The 25,162-nt window shown below is 31.1% G+C and overlaps 1 protein-coding gene across 2 annotated transcripts in view; it reads right to left on the bottom strand.

Moving 5' to 3' along the window:
- Positions 1-25,162, bottom strand: part of LOC129807478 (scavenger receptor class B member 1) — a 31,344-nt gene that overhangs the window by 1,440 nt on the left and 4,742 nt on the right. For both annotated transcript variants that reach the window (XM_055856771.1, XM_055856770.1), the window contains exons 2-8: positions 18,495-18,747; positions 18,190-18,334; positions 9,441-9,641; positions 5,575-5,802; positions 4,968-5,085; positions 4,723-4,889; positions 61-579 (exon numbers count right to left, since the gene is read on the bottom strand). In XM_055856771.1, the coding sequence (XP_055712746.1) occupies positions 61-579; positions 4,723-4,889; positions 4,968-5,085; positions 5,575-5,802; positions 9,441-9,641; positions 18,190-18,334; positions 18,495-18,747 (1,631 nt within the window). The remainder of the gene's footprint in view (positions 1-60; positions 580-4,722; positions 4,890-4,967; positions 5,086-5,574; positions 5,803-9,440; positions 9,642-18,189; positions 18,335-18,494; positions 18,748-25,162) is intronic.

Here is a 25,162-nt window from a genome sequence, read left to right on the forward strand (position 1 = left end):
TAGTGATACAGGTTTTCATTGTCTAACAAATGGTGTATACGTGCAAATAGTCAAACATACCCTGTGACCACTGTCACGTTCGTCTTGGAGGAGTTCTTGGTCATCGGTATCCGAGAGAGGTATCTCCATCTCGAGGTCATACACTGAACTGGGCGCAATATCGGAGGGCATTGTCAGCTCATGGCAGTCATTAGGGATGAGATCACACTTTTGCTCACATGGTGCATACACAGACATTTTGGTGCCTCTGAAATCATAGGATCGCTGCAGTGAAATCTTCCTGGCTGATGTGATGGTAGTGGACATTCCCACGGAGGCCTTGGTCACAGCAAATATGAGTAGCAGCACTCCGCCAATGGCACTTCCGTAGAAGAGTAAATGATCGAGCACAGGAAGAACATTCAAATAGAGATGAAAGCGATTCTTCAGTGCCGGTGGCAGTTCATTGAATGTGATGTCAAACCACAGCATGGGTATCGTGAGGTGTGAGAATTGCTCCACATGTGACATGCTGCTAACATCCTTCAGTGCCATATTGATTTGGAACCTCATGGCACAACGTAGAGGAAGGCCCGATGTCTGCAGGAAACATCAAAGCAAATAAATTAATCACATCATTATCTTTCTTTTACAAATGATTTTAGGGGTTAACCACTTTAGCGCAAACGGAAATGCATTTGCATTTAATTTGTTCTGAGAAGTTAAATAAAATTTATATTTATTTCGATACCGTTTAATTTTACTCAGAAATCAGACTTCTTTTCCATTTTGAATTTTGGGGTAAAATTAACAAAGGAAAGTTTTGAAACTCCTGATGATGGAAGTTTTGTACCACTCGATTTGTTCTGTTCTTTTTTTTTTAAAGCTTTAAGTCACTTAAGAGTAAAATTCTAAAAGATCAAAGTTTTGAAAGTTCATGTGTCAATTTTAGTCCCATTTTTTTCAAAACTCAATTTTTAGATCACTGATCATGAATTTCAAAAAAAAAACGAGTGAACCATTATTTTCTTAAATTCTTCACTCTAGAGAATTTTCTATGTTTAATCCAAGAATTTTTTTTAATTCTCTTTGATCATAACTTATTTTGTAGGAGAGAATATCATGTAATTTCAAAGAAACATTCCATATTAGTATTTGTTATATTAAGAACTCTGTCAACAATTAAAAATTGTGATGGTCTCGTCATTTCTTCGCTTAATTCCGAGTTATTATTCACCTAATATCAAAAATATATTTGATTTTATTTGATTTTGATTAAGTCTATCACAAGTTACGCTCACCACAACAATGATTTTTTTTTTCAAAGAGGAATCTTAGAATATTAGGGGAAAGCGATCTCCCTTTGAACGTTCATGCCTTCGAATAATGTGAATTTTCTTTTAGTTTTTCTAAGAGACTTACATATTTCTACTAAATGTTAGTTGGATTTGCATCAATTGTTGATAATTCCGTGATAATTTAGTGTGAATCTCTTACAAAAAACCACATTATTCGAAGGCATGAACGTTCGAAGGGAGAGCACTTTCCCCTAAGTCCCAGGAGCTAAATTTTGAAAAATTTTACAGTGCCCGGCAAAAGTGACACAATGTTTTGCAATTCTGTATAAAAAATTTATATTTCATGATCTAATTCCTATATCACCATCAACTTTTTTTCTTTGAAAGCTCTATTCTTAAGCTACTAAATGGGCCTTATAAGGATTTTTTGAGAAAAGTACAAAAAAAAATTTAGAGCCTTTTACAAAGAGGATGCACTTTTTGATCCTAAATTTTAATTTACGCACAATTAACGTAAATTAGGATGCAGTATAATGGCTCCCGGGTTATATAAGTCCTATTCGCATGATATTCTCTATCATCCCAAGTTTACTAATAAGATGAAGGTCAATTTGATCACAAATTCACTTTCAGCGTAGTCTAGGCAGTTGCCTAGCTTATAAAATAGATCAAAACCGGTAGCTTAACTAAACATCTGTTTCCAGACAGATCGTTAAGCCATGAACTGTTTAACTTAAAAACGTGTAGGGGAAAGTGGTCTGCCTTTGAATGCGGCAGCCTTTGAATATTGTAATTTTTTCACTTTTCCTTAAAGCATAAATTCTTTTCTATTAACTATTAGATAGCTATTCATAATCCTCACAAGTTATCAAAAAATGCAGACCCTAGCTCTTATTTTCTAGGTGCTAGGGCAAAAAAACGAAACTGAGCTCTAAACTGTAATTTTGATGTTCCACAATTCTTGTGTTTTTTCATAATTAAAATAATTTTTCGAACAAATCTTCTATTGTGAGTCATAGAAGGTTATTCTTGGATGGTATTTCTTTAAATACATTTTGATTCAGATGAGACAAATTTTGTGAGTGATAAAAGTTTGCAAATATTGCTCTGCGGCAGCCTTTGAATCTTAATGTTGTGTGCCTTTCAATCCTCTCTTTCCATGCATTGAAACATCTGACAGCTTCCTGTCCGGGAGCAGAATAGAACTCCTACTTTGGTCTGACGAATGTCATACAAATACTTATAAAATGCTATCTTGCTCCGGCCGAGATGTTTCAAACTGACAATTGTCAACTTCAATGGCGTTTTACTACAAATTTTCAAGTGAAAAACAGTGCTTCAGAAAAATGTAAAAAATGTTGTTGTATAATGACTTTTGACTACAGTGGTGGTTTTATTGAGTGCATTAGGGTTCATGCTAATCAATTATGGGCCACTTAATGTTACAGCCCTAATATTCTCAGTGAAAAATTAAGATTCAAAGGCTGCCCAACCACATTCAAAGGCAGACCATGCAGGCTGCCTTTGAATATATCGACATCACATTTTCAAGTTCCTCACCAGGTATAGGCTAGAAAGAAGCAGAATTTCATTGAACACAAAATATTTGTAAATTAATTCTTGTAATGCGTCATAGAAACAGATTTTTCTTCGGATTGTTCAACACCTTGCATTTTTTTTCGTTTCCATATGATTATTTCCATACAATCGGACAATAGTTAAATTTTTGATGCCCGTAGTCCGTAGTAGTCGTTTTTGGCCTTAAAATTCTAAGATTCAGTAAATACTCCAATATGCTTATAACATTTTATAAAGGTTTCGACTTTTTCGTCCATATAGGCTTTTAAGTCGAACAGCTCATGGCTTATCAATCTTTCCGGTAATGGATGTTTAATTAGGCTACCGGTTTTAATCGATGTTATAGGATAGGCAGCTGTGTATACTTCGCTGAAAGTGAATTTTTGACCAAGTGCACCTTAAAGACAATTTTGAAGTGAACTTGAAGACAATTTTAGTAGTGAACTTGGAATAATTTCTAAATTGCTTAATATTATAGAAGGATGGAGCACGGATGTGTAGTCTAATCACTGGTTATATAACCTACACCATGTTTGGTGGCCATTTTCTATTAAGACGCATTTTTTATTATTTTTTTTATGTGAATATTTTTTGTTCAAAATTGTATTTATTGGGGTTATAAGTGAGAAAACACCGGAAGTGATCATGCAAATAGGACTTATATAACCCTGGAGCCATTATATTGAATCTTAATTTACGTTAATTGTGCATAAAGTAAAATTTAGGATCAAAAAGTGGCATTTGGTTGGACACTACTGGCAAAAGTGACCCAATGCATCCTCTTTGTAAAAGCCCTAGAAAGTTTTTGTACTTTTCTCAAAAAAATCCTTATTATGATCATTTAGTTTAGTAGCTTTAGAATAGAGCTTTCCAGGAAAAAAATTTTGAAGCTGATATAGGAATTAAATCATGAAATATTATTTTTTTTTTATAAAGAATTGCAAAATATTGGGTCTCTTTTGCCGGTCACTGTATATTAAAATTTAAGAAAGAAAATATTTTCTCAATGTTTCTCTTTTTATATGTTTTTTTAGAGTTTCAATTTCCTCTTTTTTATTAATCGCAAAATTCAATAATCCCCCATACGGTTTTTAGATCTATCATTTAGTCATATAGCTTGTCTCTTTAAATTACACATCGGGCAAGATTTTTGAGCAAATTATGGCTTAGAAATAGATATTAACCCTTTAAGGACGATTGGAACACCGGTGTCTCATAAAGAAAATAATTTTTCCTGACTATCTAAAATTATTTTTTTCTTATGTCTCTACATAATTGTAAAGTAGAAAGTTGAAGGAATCTACAATATTTTTTGCAAGTCTCTAGCTATTTGATATGTAGTAAATATTTAAGCTCAAAAATCGCGAATTTTTAAATTCTGAAATTCATAATTGGTTTTATTTATTTTTTATACTTCCAATTTCTTTTAAAGCAAAACCCTTTTGGCAATAAAAACTACAATATCCATACGTAATATTTTTCATTAAAACGAATAATATTATTCATTGGTATTGTCAGAAAAATTACTTAGATTTTTGGACTATTTTTGTCCCTATCGTTCATAGAAGCACAAAATACACCGAATCAGACTCTGTTGGACTTTCCAAGGTTAGATGTAAGACTTATCATTGATTATGTTTCTCAGTTTAATTTTTATTGTTGATTTTCAGTCCGTAAAAAGTGTATGGTCGTTAAAGGGTTAAGGGCAAACGATCCATGAGATATTGGGAAATCAGACAAATTGTTTTATTTAGAATTTCTAGACTTTGTGAAATTGAGTTAAAGCTACAATCTGAAGCTCGTATTAAGCATACAAACAAGGAAAAATCTTGACTTTCTGGTATTAAGGATAATCCTATATACTTACTGGCTGTATTATAAAGAAACTTTCATGCTCCGACCGATTGGGCTTCAGACCAACAATATTTTTCGTGATATCAGGATCAGCGTCTAAGAAATGTGGATAGCTGAGTGCTATTGGAAAGCCATAGTAACAATCTGTAACATCAATGAGACCAGCGGGTAGACATTTGCCTGAAATAAAAGAGATTGCAAAAAGAGAATCATCAATGTTAAATTTCTCTGAAAATTTTAATGAAAATAATATCTCACCTTGTCGACAGAAACATTTATTCTTTTCTTCTACTGCTCCATTGTCAAGAGCATTCTCCTCAAACACGAACTTCTGAGCCGTCAAACCAGACACCTCTGTTGGTCCTCCCTGTTGTACCTGGATTAGAGAAAAAAAATAACAATAATATTACCCTAGTTTGAATCGTAAAAGAATCGAAGAAAGGCCAAAAATATCAGCGAACGTTAATATGGCTAAATATAGTCAACCAGGTGCTGTATCAACAAATTTATTACTACAAAACTCGTAATATAGGGCAAGAAATTCAAAAATTTTATGAGTCATCATTAACAGAACAATATATAATGTGAATTTTCGTCAACACGTTTTTTATTCGTCATGTCTACTCATCTAATTATGATCGTTGACACGAAGTGTTTGCCATTTAATAAAAAATGTGTACGTTTGAATAAAATTATGAAAATTATTTTGCCTGACATGCAAATTCAGATGTTGAAATCGAAAGTCAAAATTATGTCTCACATTTCCAATTTCTTCAGCCTCGTTCTTTTTTTTTTACTGTGCCTGGGGCAATTAAATAAATTGGTGATTGACAGAGATTATACAAGTTGAGATCTATGAACTCACCATTCTTTTGACTGTACACATGCTCTTACGGAAGAAGAGGATTGTCTCATTGGGTGCCATAAAGCTCTTAAATTTGGTTCCATCTGAAGCACCTGTAACTCGGCTACAATGTTCTCCTTCCCATTGGGGAAGATTCTGGGATCCTTTGTAAGTATCATAAAGACCAGACATGCTAGGATCTCCCTGTCCGCTGAAGATTGTCTCATAATCCCCCTCGAAATCATACATCTGCAAGCAGAAATAGAAAAATATCTACCTTCAATTTCAAATTGGAAAACAGTACATTGTATTGTCCAGTGAAATTGTTGATGACATTGAATCTGTTACTTTTAATTACCAGCAATTACCTCATATTACTATTAGTGAAATGAAATATTTTCTTGAGAAGTTACTTGAAGAATGTCTTTAATGACTCTCTGTGAAGAGAAATTCCTTAAAATGTTTGAATGTTCAAATTAAATTATTTATTACCGTTCTTTTATATCATAGGTGCAAATTGTTTGATATACGCAACGATATGTTTATTTAGTTGAACAATACTCCATTAATTAAATATTTTCATGGGTAATTACTCAGAAAAATTAGAATCAATTATTTTTAAGTGTCACAAAGAAACATAAAAAATTATATAGCATAAATACTCTTTATTATTTTTTATTATTGCTTTACTCTGCATATACCGACAGACAATAAAAGTCACAAGTTAAACTCCACTTGTAAATAATTCTAAGTTCTTCCCATTAGTCGATTAGAAGTTTTCTGTTAAAATGGAGTTTTTTTAGATAAAAAAAATCTGCTAAAATAGAAATGAGCAAATTAACATTTCCTAGATAGTTTTATTCGCTAATAAATAGGCCACGCCCATTGCACAAAATTACATTATTAATATTTTTCGGTATAACACAATATACATTATTTCACAACAAAATTCTTCCAATGTAAAAATATATTTTAAAATTCTTATAACCTGTGCTGCCAGGCAATAAAAGATGCCTTGTTAAGCTCCGCCTAGTAATAATTCTAAATCCTTCCCATTTAGGGTAAAATAGCTTGACGAGATTTTCTTGTTCTTTTACAAACATTTCGCACTTCTGCTATTTTAGTTGCATTTTAAGTATCTGGGTATTTTGAGATAGAACCCCTCAAAAACTTAATTATAGTTTCTATTTCAAGTGGAACTTTTTAAAAGTGACGTATGATATTGGAGCAAGATTTAAATACTCACATTTAATACAATTTTCTCTTTAAAAACATTTATTTTTGCGTTTTTATTTTTGAAGTGTCACTTTGATACTTAATGTCATTCATACACTGAGAAAAAAGAGGCTGCGATTAACTTTTTTCCTCATAACTTTAACACTTTTTAGGTGTGAAAATATATCAACATTTTTTAATGTTAATTTTACACATTTTTAAGGGTAAAATTAGCATTAAAAAGCGTAACTGTAACTCCTAATACACCTAAAAAGGGTAATATTTACACCGATTTTGGATCAATACTGCAGGGTAAAATTAACATTTCCGGAGAGTTATTTTAACTTTTTCGCATTTCTCTCTCAGTGTACTGACATTAGGAAATGTCATTTGCTGAACTCATTTTTTAACTTTCTTCACGTTGTTTTCGCGTAGAAAATTAAATAATTTTATTTTTTACTACTTTATAGAACATAAATAAATAGAATTTGTAGTTTTAAAAGAAAAAAATGAATATTTCGAGGCAAAACATGTTCATGTAGCGCAATGTGCCTTAGAAAATTCCCTACAGGGGTCAGGGGGTGCCGGGACTATGCATAAAGGGGATTATGCATCTATGCAACTTTGCCTATCACTAGGTACTAATTTGCGAAATCATTTTTGAGGCGATAAATTTGAAATGAACTTCTTCTGTAACATATTCGTAACAAATCTCCTGAGGCTTTGCAAATTTTCTGTATGCATAAAGCCATTTTGCGCGATTTTCTTCGATTCCCAAAATATGCATAATCCCGGGATCCATTGTATTATGCTTAATATTTCTAGCGATTTGACTCAGATTCTTTATATATGCGACACATTCCAGAGATTATTTCAAGATAACTTTTAAATGAATATTTATTAAAAGAAATTCTTTTTGTTTTTTGAGAAATTATCAACTTATTATCATTAATTGAGTTGTCTATAACATCTTATTATGTAAAAATGCCAAGCTTTTACCAATCTTTGTAAAAAAAAGTCTTGAAAACGTTAATTATACAGCACACAAGGGTTTGAAAAATCCAAAATTGTGGAAAATCTTTAGTACGTCAAGATGAAGCTGGATTCTAAAAGTTCACAAAATTTTCTGTCTAATTCTGTAATATTCGAAAAACCGAAAAATCTTTAAATTGCCATTAAAATAGTGTAAGTGCGAGTTGTTCGTATATTTCTGTTTATCTGGCAAAATTTTACATATAATGACTAAATTTTACGAACATTTACGAACAAATGTTAGTAAAAGAACAAAAAATGCTCGTAAAATAAACTCTTTGGCTGTCAAATTAGACTGAACTAAATTGAATTTATTATGACATTCAAAAGAAGTAGAAGAATTCAAAAGAATTGGAGAGATATGTGCAAAATGTTGGAGAAAGAAAGGGATGTTGATTTCGATTACATGAAATTTTCCTGATCTAAAAGGTGTGGCAAAGCTATTAAAACCAAAAAGAGCAAAATTCTCATCTTTACCTCTCAAAATTATTATGAATCAAGAAAAGATAACGTTTTCACTCGATAACAAATAGACCACGCCCCTTACATGGTTTAGATTATTAAAAAACGTTTTCGACACAACATTTTGTTACTGTACTCAATGTGCCTATTCAGAAAAAATAACGAAATTCGACTAAAACAAAATTATAATTTGTCTAACATTTTAAAACATTTTAAAAGTGCCAGAAATCTATTGAGAAACACAAGGACAGATGTAATAGAACTAATGCGTACACTACTTTCTTGTGATACTTCTTCCTCAATTAACGTAAAAATCTTCAATATTTGTGAAGCACTTGCAATCATATTATCTACCCCTTGATTGAAATGATTATTAAAGGTGTAATTAATAAAACTTCATATTCTTAACGATCTTTATTCAAATGTTTTACTAACGACATGTGATTTTTTAATATTTAAATTAAATAAATTAACCCATAAAACATTTATCAAAATATTCTCAGTTTCTTAATTTTTTTTACAAGTACACAATTCTCTGAACTAAAAGCAATAAACAAATTGAGAAATTCATTATGTTTTGCACGTCAATGAATGAAAGTGATATTCTCACCATTCCAGAATTTATTTTTCCCAATGAATCACATTCTTGAAATCCTTGATTTCAGTTTAGGTGTAAAACAAAAACAATATTGCTTGGAATACCTTAGAAAGTTCAAGAAATTTCATCATCTTCCCTAAATATATACCAGAAATTTCCAGATTTATGACGTATTGTTAATTTTTGGGGGTTCGTTAGGTACGCACAAAACTTTGGGCATGAGATTAATATAAGACTTTGCTTGTAACTAATAAAAAACAACCTTGTTTGTTACGAAAGAACTTGTATCCGGAATAAATGCTAATTTCAAAGAAATGCATTTTATTTTTTTTCTAAATTCTCTCTGTATCTTTGAATAATCTTTCGGAGATCACTGGGGATTTTCAGTATTTTTTTTTATAATTTCCTCGTACTTAAATCATATTTTTGACTATCATATACGATCAATTAAATTAAATTAAATTTGTATGGGAGAGTCACTGGATGATTATATTATTAATTGCACGAAGTATTTTTTAATGACAAAAGTGATTTGTGAATTTTGATCATAAAGATTTGAGTATACAATAAATTAACTTACCCTGTCGATGAGTCCGACTTTTTCAAAGGAAATCCAATTAGGTAGGACGTGGTAGCCAAGGGTAGTGAGTGGACTCTCGTAGCCAAACATAAATTCCTTGGCAGTCATTCTGACCAGAGGTTGACTATCTGTCTGCCTAATGAGGATGTTGATCGGCAGGCGGAAAAAATATGATTTTTCTGCAGCTACTTGTGCAATACTCTGCAATCAAAATGTTTTAATAACCAGTTATATTTATGAATGAAAATTGCGTAGGCAAGGAAGAGATCATTCTATGATGAATCTACACGAGTCTTCTAGGACATTCCCGTCATTTTTGCTTCAATACAGCACTAGCAGCAGACAATGCTTCCTACTTCCCCATTGACCTAATCATATTATTTTCAAGGTGCACTGCAGACTATTGCGTAGATTTTTCTTTTTAGCTTAAGAAAAAAAAAACATAAAAATAAATTTTCATATCTCGATAACTAGTCACTTTCCCCACTGCTGCCGGTGTGAAAATGTTTGCGGAATTGGATGTCAATAAAAGATCTATTTTTTTGTGCACAGGTTTATATGTAAAACCATTTGTCGGTCAATGTATTCAGGCGACAAAAATAATTGCAGACCTCGATAAATTTCCTTAGCACATGGAGGAAAAACCCGTTTGAAACGGTCTGGCCTTATGGATTTGTGCAACAGTAAAAATATCACCATCGTGATCTTCTTCGAGCCACAGGATATTTCTGTATAATGATTTTTCATTTTACTTAATCCTCTATAAAAAAAAATATGTTTTAAAGACATGAATTGAGAATTGTAGAAGAAATTTCTTCCTCATTTTTTGAAGGACGGTCAAATGGGTGCACGTCGTGCACGTGTTGTGCAAAGTAGCGTCTGAAAGTGCAGAAAAATGGACCTTGTTGAGTGAAAACACATAGGTGAGAAAAATGTAAGTTTTATAATGGAAATTCCATTCAGACTCTGCATGTGACGTATGCTGACAAAAGAAAGACAACATTTTTTGCCGCTTTTCAGCCTAAGAGGCTTCTCTCTGTTCGCTATTTGCAGACATGAGAATTTTCCTACACGCGATCATTGATCATGATTGGCATGATGTGGCTCAATTTTTCATGTTTCTTTTGCAGGTAACATTTTATAGACGATTAAATTACCATACGATTTTTTTCATTCATTAATTTTTTTTTTTGTAACAGATATGGATATCGTGCAAAAAAAATGGCAAATAACGGAAAAAATAATAACCCATTTTTAGACTATTTTTTAAGGGACTATATTTTTGAGAAAAAATGCAATGGATCATTTTTTAAAGATAAAATGGTTGAAAAGGAGACAAAAATAGAAAATAACGCATTTCTGACGATACTGCGCTTAACTTTGTATTCTTTTCCAGGAAATAAAGAGTAAAAAAAATTGAATTTTAAGATATTTTACAAAACATAGGGTAAGTGTGCCAAATTCCGGCCAGCTTGCAATTTCGGCCACCTTTTTTGTTCCTCGAATTTCCATGAATTTTTAGATTTTACGTACTCTAGAGATTATACAATGCAAAAGAATAACAAAAAATGTAGCTTCGACAAACGAGATCACGTGAAAAAGATATTGGAAGAATTCTCGGAGGGCAAGGAACTATGGGAATGAAGGTAGCCAAAATAGGGCACCAAAGCTATGTCTACATTTTTATTCATTTTAAAATGTATTAAGAATGATTTTAGAGTAAATAAAGACGGTAAACTCTTTACAAGGTTCCAAGCAACACTCTTTCAGAAGAAAAAATAAAAAAAAATCAATTTGTATTTAAAATATTACATTTCAAACTTGAGACTTTGACGCTTGCATGCAACTATGCCGAAATTTGGCACACTTACCCTACGATGTTTTGCCATTTGAAGGTATCACTAAAAATTTAAAACACAATAAAAAGGGTGGCAAAGCGTCCGAAGCTTTGCGAGCTGCTCGAATTGCCAAGAAGGAGCTCTGCCTTATATTCTTTTTCGCAAATCTTTTGGGAGCATTTGAGATTAATGTCAATTTAAATTTGTCTATAAATCATCAGAAAATCATCTTGAAGTTAAAAATTATTTAAGAAGAAAGTATTTAAAAAATCAATAACATTTTTCTTTTAAATAATTATATTTGGTCAAACCCGTGGTTTCGGAGGTCAATAAAATTGTCAATTTAACAATTCCTCAGAAATTCAATTTTCAATTCAATTCAATTTATTGAGGAGCGAGAGAATTATACATAAAAACCCCTTTGACAAATAGAGTTCGTCTGAAGGACTCATGGTGTGACTTAGGGACAATCAGTCCACTGACTCTAGCCGACCCTCCAGGAGTCAAGAGAGAGGCCAGGTACCCAGGGCATCCCGATGCAATCAACCGGTTAAGAAAGATGAGAGCGCGCATTTGAAGTAGCGATGGGAGATCACATCCTACAAAAACATTTCTATAAGAAGAAATGTGATAACGAGGGCGCAACCCGCAAATGTATCACACAATTGTTGAAAGCAACTGAAAGCCGGCGAATCGTGTCAGCATCCGACAGAAAGAAGAGCTCTGCTCCATAATTAAAAAATGGAAGTAGCAGTGCTCGGGCTAGGAGCAAGCGAATATCATAGAGAGAAAAGTTCACCTTGCGGCAAATGGTGGATGCATGGTCAGACCAAGATAACGTCTTATTAAAGACAATACCCAGGTTTTTCACCTGATCCACAAAAGGAATAACTTCGCCGTGAAGGACTAGAGGATAGGGAGTAATGTTGGCTGCCTTTTTGCCTATGATAATAGCCTGCGACTTTTTGGGATTTAGGAGTAAGCCATTTGAAACGGACCAGTGCTCGACTTTCGCCAAGTTGTCATTCATGAGCTGAAAGGTAGAGGATGGGTCAGAAGAATAACCTTCAATGTAAATTTGCAGATCATCAGCATACAAGTGGTATGAACAATTGCGCAGGACAGTTGGTAAGTCATTGATAATGTAAAGTCATTTTGAAATAGCAAAATTATTTGGAGTGTTATCATGAAATTGAACCATTGAGCTTGTATACAAAATAATATGAAAAGAACATTTAATTTTGAAGATGCTACCAGATACGTATGATCCGTATGATGAATTAATCACACGTTTTCAACGTTTTTTTAACTTTTAGTCTAAATTCTTCCAGTTTTTATTCGAATATGTATGAAATGTCTTTCTGTCTAAAAAAAACACTGTTGTCTATTTCACAATACAGTGCTGTCTCGCTATATGCACAGTTTGGGTACTTTTTTTGACAGTTCTCTCTCTGAATATGCACAACTTTTTTTGAAATTCCCAACGGTTTTTTTCTTTCTTTTAATAAATTATCATTTTTTTATTGTTCTAGAATTTCCCGTGTTATTTTAAATATAATATGAGACAGAAAAAATAAAATTAAGAAAATTAAAAACAAGAAAAATTAGTTACCAAGAAAATAATTGTCTTTATTACTTTGTCAAAATGTGAACAAATTGATTTTGAATGCAACCGACACAAAAGCTGTGCATATAGAGAGTGTGCATATAGAGAGACAGCACTGTATGTCCAAAAAACATATAACTTTTTTAATTACCGCCAAATTTAATTTAAATTTAAATTTTACAGCGAATTAGTATTTTTATTATTGAATAAATTTTTAGGAAAATTCTAAGATCAGAAGAAGGGTGAATGTGAAAAAATCCAAATTCTATTAAGAATAAAGTAAAATTTTAAGATATAAGCTAAACTAAACTATTTTAAACTATTTCCTAAGAACTACGGACAAGGTTTAGTAAGAAAACTGTTATAACTACCTATGTTACATACTCAAATGATATACACACGGAATCATATCAAATGATTTATATATACGACGAAAGCTTTTTGGAAGAATTTTGACTTTGAGCATGTGATCTAAGATACAATAATGGGGTAATTTGAAATGGAGTATAAATTGGAATCACTGTATAAGATGGTCAAAGAGAAAAAGAAGATCATGAAGAAGTACAATCTTTAGACTCAAAACTACTTCGTCGTGTTTTTTTCCTTCTGCCTATATTTTAAATCACAAAGTTTGAATTTAAGTCTGATTTCAAATCACCGCAATATCTTAATTATTTACTAGTCCGAGACCTTCCAAAACAGAATAAACTTCCAGCCTGAACCCGTGTTATATGATCTTCAGGTCTAGGAGTTTAACTTATTTAATTTCATATCAGGCAGGATTTGTATAGGAAAATTTTGGCTTACGATTAGATAGTCAAATATTGCATTTGACTTTGAAAACTTATTGGATTTTATTTGTTATTTATGATTTCGAGACCTTTTGGAACTGGGCTAAAAATCCAAAAACCCGTAATGATAATGATTTTTAGAATTAAGCTGCTCTAATATCTTAATTGGCAAAATATTTGGGAAATTTTTATATAAGTATTAAGACAAGATTTCCAAAGACAAACTGGAGAAAACAAAAGTGTAAAAAACGAAATGGAAAAAACGAAGATTCCCGTCCGATTCCGCATTACATATAAGAGCAATAGACATAGGGTAAGTGTGCCAAATTCCGGCCAGTTTGCAATTTAGGCCACCTTTTATGTTCCTCAAATTTCCTTGAATTTTTAGTTTTTACATACTCTAGAGATTATACAATGCAAAAAATAACAAAAAAATATATCTTCGACAAACGAGATGACATGAAAAAGACTTTGCGAGATTTCTCGAAAGGCAAGGAACTATCAGAATGAAGGTGGCCGGAATAGGCCACCAAAGCTATGTCTACATTTTTATTCATTCCAAAATGTATTGGGAATGATTTTAGAGCAAATAAAGACGGTAAACTGTCTACTAGGGCGTTTCAACTAGAAAAAAATTTTTTTGGCACTATTCTCACGGTGCTGTATTTGATGAGACAAGAAAGTTTTTCTTTTACGACCATATGATCAGACGCTGTTTAAAGGTGGCTGAACGACCCTCTCTGTAGAACATTTTTCTGATTTTACCGGATTTTACACTACAGAGAGGGTCGTTCAGCCACCTCTAAACAACGTCTGATCATATGGTCGTAGAAGAAAAACTTTCTTGTCTCATCAAATACAGCACCGTGAGAATAGTGCCAAAAAAATTTTTTCCTAGTTGAAACGCCCTACTGTCTACAAGGTTCCAAGCAACACTCCCTAAAAAGAAGGAATAAAAAAGATCAATTTATATTGAAAATATTACATTTCAAACTTGAGACTGGCGCATGCATGCAACTATGCCGAAATTTGGCACACTTACCCTAATACTCTATTTATATTTAAAAATCTTTTGTTCTAAGATTTTCCGCAGTTCTAAGCTGCAGATTCAGTAAAATGTCTAAAAATATCTACCACAAAATAGGTATTGAAAGAGATTGTTTCATTGAAAACCTTACAAAATTTTATTTCTTATAATACCAAAAAGCAAATAAAGCACAAGTAAATACATAATGCATGCTTGATATGGTATTAATCTATGACTTCACCTCATTACTCCTGTTGATTTATATAGGTTACCTCTTTCAACGCAATCGATGGCATATCTCGTAAGATGAAGGAAAAATAAGTGCATGGTGTGAAAGTAACGAGCAATTGTAAGGAGAACTTGTTCCGTTTGCATTACATAATATAAGTTCATAGAGAAGTTTAGCGTCTTGATCTGTTGCGTGCAAGTTGATGAACTTTTGGTTATGGGTACCACGAAAAAAGATATATGAATTTTAAAAGGCATCCATAGTCAAGGAAAATTATCTTCAAATTGCATCGTTAGAGCATAGAAAAATAATAAAAAAGACCGTTGTTGTATTTCTCACCCACCCATCGATAGATGATAGTAACTGGTTTCTTATTTAAATTTGCAATCTTCGGGAGAGATCACAACTTGTGCGTCGTTTATGCAAATTTTTTTCTGCAATCATCCAACAATTATATATTGGCAGATCTATTTTGTATTAAAAAAAAAATATAGCGTTTTGCTGAAATGATCAAAGGATTTTTTTCTTCTAACCAGAAAAAATATGTGCGGTGAATTGCAAGAAAGAAAAAGCCAACGTTGCACATTGTAGAATACAAATCTTTCGATGATCATCAAATTAATTCAAAATGATTTTGCTAGAGGCTTTTATGAATTTGTATTGTACGTTAATTTTACAGAGAGAATGAAGACTTGTTTGTCAAACTGTCCCTTTCATAGCATTTTTGTCATTTAATGAATGTATTGATCTTGCAACAATAAAAAGTCACGATTGTAGGAGAATTCTCTAGTTTTCTCACCATAAGCCAATCGTTTTCCACTCAAATTACCTCTGGAATCGAGACTGAATGCCGGTACATCATATATAGTCAAGTATTACATAAAATCTTCCTCAATCTCTTTAAATTTTACATAAGTTTTATTACAAGTGGTAACATGATCGATGATTTGTTAGATAAGAATGCAGACATGGAGGTCCTTATAGTGAATTTCGCAAAGAATTTTGAATTATAATAATCAAATAAATGATACCCTACATTAATAGTTGTAAACTGATAATAATACACAATCGACTTTATCCATAATTTATTTATGGCTTATGCTTATTAGAGTAAAAATAAAGACAACAGTCAGAAGAAGATTGTAATCTCTATAAACAATCGTAAATTGTAAATATGTTTTATCAATTACGAAGTAAGATATTATTAGTAAGAGGAAAATTACCGATTAAATTAAATCCAATAATAATAAAAATTGTGTCGGTTATAGTCTCTTATGGATATTACTAGTGAAGATTTTCCAAAATGATAGTGAAACCGTATGTTTTACTGTAACTTAATTAACTCAGTAAGTATCACCGTTGTGCATTTAATTATGTAAAAAAGGTAATATACATTGATCACACTTGTGCGATGAAAATTGCCACTAGAAGGTTGGAAATCCGGTATTTTCTCGTACGTCTCTTTCACTATCTTAGGAAAAGTCAGTGAGAGAAAGAAATTGCTCAGAAGAAAATTAGTTCATGAACTATTACTCCGCAAGCACTGCAATTACTTATAAAGGGAGACGTCTGAGCTGATCAATTTTATGTGGCGTATAAATTAGTTTATTTTTATCTTTATTGATGATAAATAATAAATTTATTAAACTTTTATTTCCTAATCCTATCACTAAGATTTTTTTATATAACTTTGAATGTGTTCATTTTACGCCTCTAAACTTTAACAGCATGAAATTAAGTCTATAAAATATTTTAGTCTCATTTAAAATCCTGCAAAGGTATGATGAATTAGAGAATGCTATATTGTGATTAAAATATTTTATGGGATTGAATATTACGTGAATCATGCTTTAAGCATCATCCACATATAATTAAAAATTTATCTTCATGAAATAATTCAACCCCATTGCACTTTCTGATTGACTAAGCTAGAGCTTGAAAGTATTCAAAGAAATCGTCAATCAGAGAACAAAATACCGCCGTGTAATTTTCAGCCAGCGCAGACGTTACTTTGAAATGATCATTTGACAATTTTATATTATCTAACATAATAATTTTGCAATTTTCCTCTAGCTTTTTTTTCTTATTCCAGATATATGTAATATAAAAATAAAAGATAAGAATAGTATTTTAGAAAATATTTTTACTGAATTTTTTTTTCATGTCTAAGGGAGACTGGGGCAGTAGTAAACGTGGGGGAGCACGAAACACTGATATTTTGTGCCTACACTATTTGGATTTGTATCAACCATTTCTTCCGTGGACAAGGACCCCTGCTATCAATTTATATAGGTCTTATCCTCTGAAACCTAATATTTAAGTTAAAAAATTGCAGTGTTTACTGCTACCCCGTGTTTACTTCTGCCCCAGTTTACCCTAATCTCCCCGCAAAACGGTATTAGAAGATATCGGGTCAGAACTAGTCAACCAATGAAATTTTCTTTGCTTATTTTGGGAAAATTTGTTTAAAGACTGATAAAAATTTCAAGAGATACGAGGGGAGTTAATTAGTCCGAATAAATAGTATAGTATTAAATTAAAATAGTATTAAAATTATAATACCTCACTATCTAATTCTATTCGTGGCTAAATTTGCCCCGGTCTCCCCTACTTCAAAATTTGTCTGAAAACTAAACGGAATTATTTTTCTTTTCTCTCTCTCTCTCTGCAATTAGATGAAGGTCGCATTTTCCACACTACCATTTAACAATTTTCCACCGTAAATTCCATGTTTCTTTTTCGATCAGTTGTCTGATCTGTCTGTGTGTTTTCACGAGAGCATGCAAGATCTGTGACATATTGAAAAACAAGTCTAGCATTTAATTGTAATAATTTTATAGTGTACCATTGATCGCGAAGAGAGAATTGTTTAATTACTGAGGGGTGTAATTCATCCGATTGCCGACTTATTGATCTTGACTTCGCAAAATCTAACTATACTCTAATGTTGTTATACTTCTCCCCCAAAGAACCGCGTCTTAATGATATTTTCCGTTATAATTTTTTCCTTGAAAGTGCACGGAATTCTTCTGTATTGCAAAATACACTGCATTTGTTATTTGTTTTCACAAACATTTATTCTGTGTCTTATACTTGCAAGAAAGAACTGTATATAAGATTTTCTTTTTTTTTTTCATGAATTTTTCTAATACCTACAATACGTTTAGTTTGTTGCTGAGGGAGGGCAGGGAATGGTTGGAGAACTCGGACAAAATTTTCTATACATGAAATTTATTTTTCTTTTGTATTAGAACTCACCAAAAGTGCGATGTTTGGCAAGATAAGCTCATCATCCTCGCTATTTCCTTCCGAGAGCTCTTCCTGCCACACAAGAGGATGTTTCGGTATTGTTGAAACTGTTCCATTGGAATTGAATGTGATGTTTTCATGGGAAAGAAGTTCCCTGGAAGATATCAATGTCGTAACATTTAGGTTAATATTACTTTTAGTTACATTTTATGCTTGAAAGCTTGATAAACATGAATTTATTGGTTCGTAAAATTTTTCAAATAATTTTTGTGCACTACTTTCTGTATTTGCTATTTAAACATTTATAAAATTACCTGTAGACAAATGGTCCCACTTCCTGAACTCTCAGTTTATCCTTGCCTGCGAGAAAATCTTCAGAATTGGTGATATTGAAGAGATAAACTTTTAAGTAGAGATCAACTGGAGGCTTAGCCCATAAATTATACACTTCACCGTCCTTCTCAAATTTGAGCTTCCACTTGAATATTAAGTCATACGGATTGAAGATATAAATTGCAATGGCCATTGTAATTGACACAAGACCCGTGGCCATAAAAAGGAAGGCACCTGGAAGAGAGAAAAAAGATGACAAAGAAAATCATTGAATTTGTTGCTACTCAACACATTATAAATATAACTATTAAATTCCAACACATCGATTTATTGTTGGAAAAGCATATCGTTAAAGCCATAAAATTCTTTATGCGAAGATGATGATAGAGCTATTATACTATTTTCTATGATCTTGATATTGATTTAACATATGCTATATTGCTAAATTTATTAGTATCCGGGCCAAAGAAAATATCTTTCTCTAATATATATATCAGATTTTTTATATTTCTCAGTCAAAATTAAATTAACCTTGTATTTTGCAGATGATATGCCAATAGAAACTCCATGATATATTATGTGAATCCATTGAGATAAGCATGTAACTGTGTTTTAAAGTGATTATAAATATTCATATTAGATGTATCATCCCGAAAAAAATTGCTAATCCAAATCAAAATTCTTTAACCACCATCAGTGAAGATATCATGCGGAAGTATCTACAGTATTTCTCAATAGAGACACTCAAGATAATGTATCGTGCAATAATTACATAGTTAGATAAAAAAGCTATAAATCGTTCTTAAGCCACTCATGAAAAAGAGATTTGCAAAAGCTTCCCATCAGGAAGACATACAAAGTAGCAATTTACTGAGATCGTAGGTGGAGGATATCATTTAAACACCTTATACTTACTCATAAAGCTTTGACCTATTAACTTGAATGAGGCGCAAAACGCATTGGAAAAAATATATAGCGAATAAAGCACATCTTTGACACCCACTACCGACGATACAGTTCATTGAGCATCCATTGGAAATGAATTTGAAGTGATATTTACTCATACCACCAATATTGCCTTCAAATTATTTGCGAAATTTCCGCTCTACACCATTTGACATGAAATTCAACGTTGAAAAAAAAGCTCCAAGGAGATACCTTCTTGTTGTAAGACATTTTTCAACACGAGAAAGTGCAGGAACATTAAAAAAAATAATATAATGCGCAGAAAATTTTCAAGGAATTTTATAAACACCACGACACCGTGTTTTCTATTTCTTCACTGCACCTAAGTGTATTCTTTATTCTGAATTGGAATAATATCATTAAATTATTGCGAGATTTAAAACAAAAAGTATACAAAGAATCTACAAAGTTTATAAAGAGAATTAAAAGAAGACCGAAAGAATAATTTGAGACACTAATTTATTCTAGTAAATTTTAATGCATTACGTTAAATCCTTATAAAAAAAATCTGTTAACTCTTTATGGCCTCTACACACTAGGAGCAATTTCTTTAAAAAGAATGCCTTTTTAAAGAAAATTTCTCCTATCCTTGTAGGCAGAAACATTAGAATTTTTTAAAAAAGGAAATTTTTGACGAAAATTGCTTCTAGTGTGTAGATACCATTAAAGACGATTGGAACACTGGTTTCTCATAAAGAAAATGTTTTTTTTTTTTCTAACTACCTAAAGTTTATTTTCAAATACTTTTACTTATTTGCAAAGCAGAATGTTAAAGAAAGCTATTTGCTATGTAGTAAATATATTTAAGCTCAAAATTGACGAATTTTCAAATTTCCGCATTGATGAATGATTTTTATTATTTTTCTTGTATTTGCACTTTTTAAGCAAAACCGTTTTGGAAATATAAACTAGAATGCTCATACATAATATTTTTTCATAAGAACAAAAATTATTATTTATTGGTTTTGTTTGAAAAATATCTTAAATTTTTATATCTTAAATTAATAGTAAGAAAACTATCGAATCCAATCCTGATGAATTTTTCAAGGTTTTAGATATAAGATTGTTATAATCATTGTTTTTGTTTGACGGTTTTATTTTTATTGTTAATTTCGGTCTGTGAAAACTATATCGTCCTTAAAGAGTTAACAAGCATATCTATAGAAAATGGTGAAAATTACCACGATAGATATATAAATATACATGGAGCTTTTGTGTACAAAATTGCTCTTTAGTACTCGCTTCTACATAATGTTCTTTTGAGTGACAAAAATACAAGGTTTAGATTTAAAATTTTGAAGCTTAAGACCCTTAGACCTGAAGATGAGCCGAGAGACGGCTTAGAGTAATTATATTAGAAATTGTTGTTAACCCTTTAAGAGCCATTGGGTCACTGGTGACCTAAAAATCTAAAGTCATGTTTCGCGCTAAAAAGACGGAAAAATGATTTTTTTGACCCCCAATTTTAAACCTTCTCGTCCTTAAAGGTTAAACTACATTTCCATAATTTTCCTCTAAGTCATCTCTCGACTTAAGTCGTAAGTGTGTATAGGGTATAACGTTATTTTTTGCTGGATCTCTATATTAATGAAAAATTAATAGTCAGAGTGCAACATTAAATGTCGTATTGGTAGTTTTTAAAGAAGTAAATTTTGTAGTTTGAAATATTTAATTGCTCTAGTTCTAACGAGGAGACCAATATGTAACAAAAAAATACTTTTTATTTTTCGGTACTGACAATTTGTCCCTCCAATCCTTTTATCCGATATGAGATTTAGACTTAGTGGCATTGCTACTTAAAGCCTTAGAAAAATCATTAGCCGACCTTAAGTTCATTTTGATACCTCCTTTTGAGCCCTAATATCCAAAAACTTTTTTCTTTCAAGTTAATATTAAAACTAGATCAAACTATTTTTATTTTCTTGGATGTTCGTGTTATTTTTATTTATGTTGTATTTTCAAGATTGCATAGGCAGAAATATCGTTCATATACGTCAGTGCTCTTGCACTAATTTTAGGTTTTAATAAATGTAAAAATTTAACATTTTTATCTAACAAATTATAAAGCCTTGATATTGGATTTATTTGAAAAGTTTTCGAATCCTGGTTTAATGTGAATCACTTTAAATCAGCCAAAAAACAGTAATTTTATTTAATTTAAAACTTTCGTGTGGAAAAAACGGGGTGGAAATAAGTACAATATTCATAATCTTTTAAAGAACTCAACAAAAAAAGGAATATCGAAAAAAATATACATTAATGTTTTTTCATACCAACAAACATGAGAAATCGGAATTTGATTTTTTAGTCTTAATACTCTAAGAATTGTCATAGAGTGTTCTCTATTAAACTATTAATAAATATAATTCGTCTCAATAAATTTGACGCTAGATTATTTATATTTGATCAAGTAAAGTCAATATCTTTAAATAATTTAATTTTTAAATATAATTATTAAATTCAAATCCTTTTTGGTAAAGTTTTACATTAATTTTGCTTAAATATCTTGGAGAAAACTTGACCGAAGAAAAATAAAGAAAATATTAAAGTCTTGAGAACGATGGGTCTTAGAAACCAAAATAAATTCTAAATAAAAACGTGAAAACTTCAATTTTGATAAATAAAAAAAACTTTTTATCCATATAATAAGACAATTACTTAGGGTCCTTAGGGTGAAGTCATCACTTATGGAAAGCCTGGAAAAATCTTAATTTTTTACGTAAGTACCGTAGATGTGGATGACTTTGCCCTCCGTGAGTGTCTGTTCGTAAGCTTTTCTTTAATTCTAATGTTTAAGAACGGTCCTCGAATGCGATCGAACATGGTAAATTGCATCGGTAAAGACGTTCCTTAAGTACTAGAATTAAAGAAAAACTTACGAACAGGAAGGGGTCAAAGTCTCCCACGAAGGACAAAGTCACCCGCATCTACGGTACAACACATTTTGAAAATTCATTAACTGTTTTTAACAATTTTGTGATTTTTGATAAATCTATTTTAAAAAAGAATGTAAATTTTTTGCAAGCTATTCATAAATGTATAATGATAACATCCATAAGTGATAATTCCACCGTAGAACGCTAAATCTTTTATTCTGTCTCCTGAAAATTTACTCGGAATGGGCTTGTTTGTTTCGATGTCACTAATTTTCTGTAATGTGATTATTTTCGTGTGTATAATGCTCAGAGCACAATAACTTTTGCTTTGTAAACATGTTTTTGACATTTCAATGAGAGTGAGTGAGATTTCAATCTAGTCATCTCGCTCACTCTTATAGAAAATTTTAAAATCATGTTTAAAAACAAAAATTATTGTGCTCTGGGCATAATTCACAAAATTATATTTGCTCTAAGCTTAAAATATTTCGAGATACACGTATGTTAAATAAAATGCTAATAGTTTTTCAGGATCGTATATCCAATTAAAATTATGTTGTAAACAAGTACATGCCATAAGAAGGGCCATAAAAAATTAAAATAAAATTCTTAAATAAAAGTTTAATTATACGGAAAAATTTACTTTAAATTTAAACAAATTAATTTTCGGGAAGAGTTAATTAATTTTGCAAAATTGGAATGGGAGGATGCCTGGCAAAGTGTAAAAGTTTGATATTTATTTTATTTACACAAGACCATTCTATAAAAATAAATTAATAGTTTGAATTGAACTTCTCTGAATGCATATCAGGTGCGTTTCTGATAGTCCACTTTTTGTAAATGATTGATTTTATATTGTAATTCAAAAAAATCTCAGTTGAGCAATACAACATTTCTGAGAAGCAGCTTATTAATCAATACAATGAATTACAGGTTGTTTTAATTAGAAAAACATAAAAGTCTATAAACTTGTTGAGGAAGTTCTCTGAATTTCATTTGAAAAATCATTCAAGTAATTTCCATGTGACGTGAGATGAGCTTTTATCAGATTGTTTTGGGAAATCACCTTGAAATTGCATGCTAACCTAAGTGCAATATACTAATTTCCCAGGAATATGGAAAAATTTACTTTTCCTCAAATTCATCTTTTCTCACGAATTAAAGATGGGTAATCAATCAGTTAACCATTGAAGCAGTTTAATTGCGACGTAAAATTTGTGTTAATAATTGTTGCAAAGAATGTTACTACAATATTTACATCATTTTCAAATTCAATTTAAAATTTATTTATTTACGAATTCAATAATTCTTTCATTTTTTTGTAATGGGATAAATGGAGAATTTCATTGTCAAGTGCATACACGTTTTGTTATTAGGAGCAATAAATAGGCAAATTATCATCGTAAACAAAAAACTGTGCTGATAAAAATAAATTCGTTGGATCTTCAGCAAACAAACAAGTTAGGTAATATTTAAGATATGAGACAATAATTGAAATGGTAAAAGATAAAATGCAAATTTGGTTAAAAGGTTATGGAATTTTCATCAAAACAGAAAAATAATTGTCCAAATAAGAATGACTTTACCGTCTGCAGCCTTTGAATGTTTCAATTTTTCTCTTATTTCTTAAACAAAAAATTATATTTTGTGAACTATGTTTAATACTATTAACTATTTTCTATTAACTTCGATTAACAAAATGGAATTTTAGCTTTGGGAATAAGAGAAAAAAATTGAAGCGTTCACAGGCAGGCCACTTTCCCCTAAATAAAGGAAATATTGTAATTCTTAAAAAAAAAAGATGGGTGTTAATTAGTAATAAATTATTGAAAAAATTGAGACTGTATGTTAACAATATTGTCAACAGTCATACTGATCTGCATCAACTTTGATGAATTTTGCAAAGCTATTCAATGTTTGTAGATAGTATTTATATATTGAAAATATAAATTTATAGGAAGATAATTTGTTTAAAAGTGAAATTTAAGAGAGATAGTCACTGAATTTTATGACAAAATTATGCAAAAGAAATATAAAATTTGTTAATCATTTCCTCACTTTAACAAGATATTTAAACTATGCACAAATGAAATCAAAAGTTTTGGACGAAACCTTGAAAATTAAGGGGCTATTACTTAGTTACACATAATTGAAAAAAAATTAAAAATTAATATGAATATGTTTGAAATCTAACAATTAGCAGATACTTTACTTTGAAAAAATAAATATTAAAATTAATAAGGTGGTAAATTGCATCAACCTTTGCAGTTGATGATGCGGAAACGCAAGAAGGAGAGAAAAAATACTTCTACACAAAAAAAACTACTAAACACAATGAAAATTATTACAAAATCGACATAATATTTATAACAATTTACGTGCAAAATAAATAAACTTTCGCGTGCAAGAAGTTTCTATAATTATGCAGCGGTCAATTTATTATAATACTATGTGTGAATAGTTTCATTTAAACGCACTTTGGCGCAATGTTATTGGTAAATTAACGCATAAGAACTACTCAAGCTTCCAAGTAGTACTTGACCTTTCCTTTGTGACACATAACACTATTAATTTCTCTGTTGGGGGAGCCTTAATTGATAAGTCGTTAATAAGGAAATGTTGAATAGCGGTTATTTTGGCTAATTTACTGAATTTCTAATAATTTGCTAATCCTTGGGCAATTTAATTTATTCGTGGTATGCCTATAATATACAAAAAATGAGTTCCAAAGAGCAGCTGAAGATTCCTTCATGACAAAAATCAGTACAAAATCAAGATTTTACATCGAAGAAAAAATCAAACTACTA

The sequence above is a fragment of the Phlebotomus papatasi genome, chromosome 3 (assembly GCF_024763615.1).
Source record: "Phlebotomus papatasi isolate M1 chromosome 3, Ppap_2.1, whole genome shotgun sequence".
Classification (NCBI taxonomy): Eukaryota; Metazoa; Arthropoda; class Insecta; order Diptera; family Psychodidae; genus Phlebotomus; species Phlebotomus papatasi.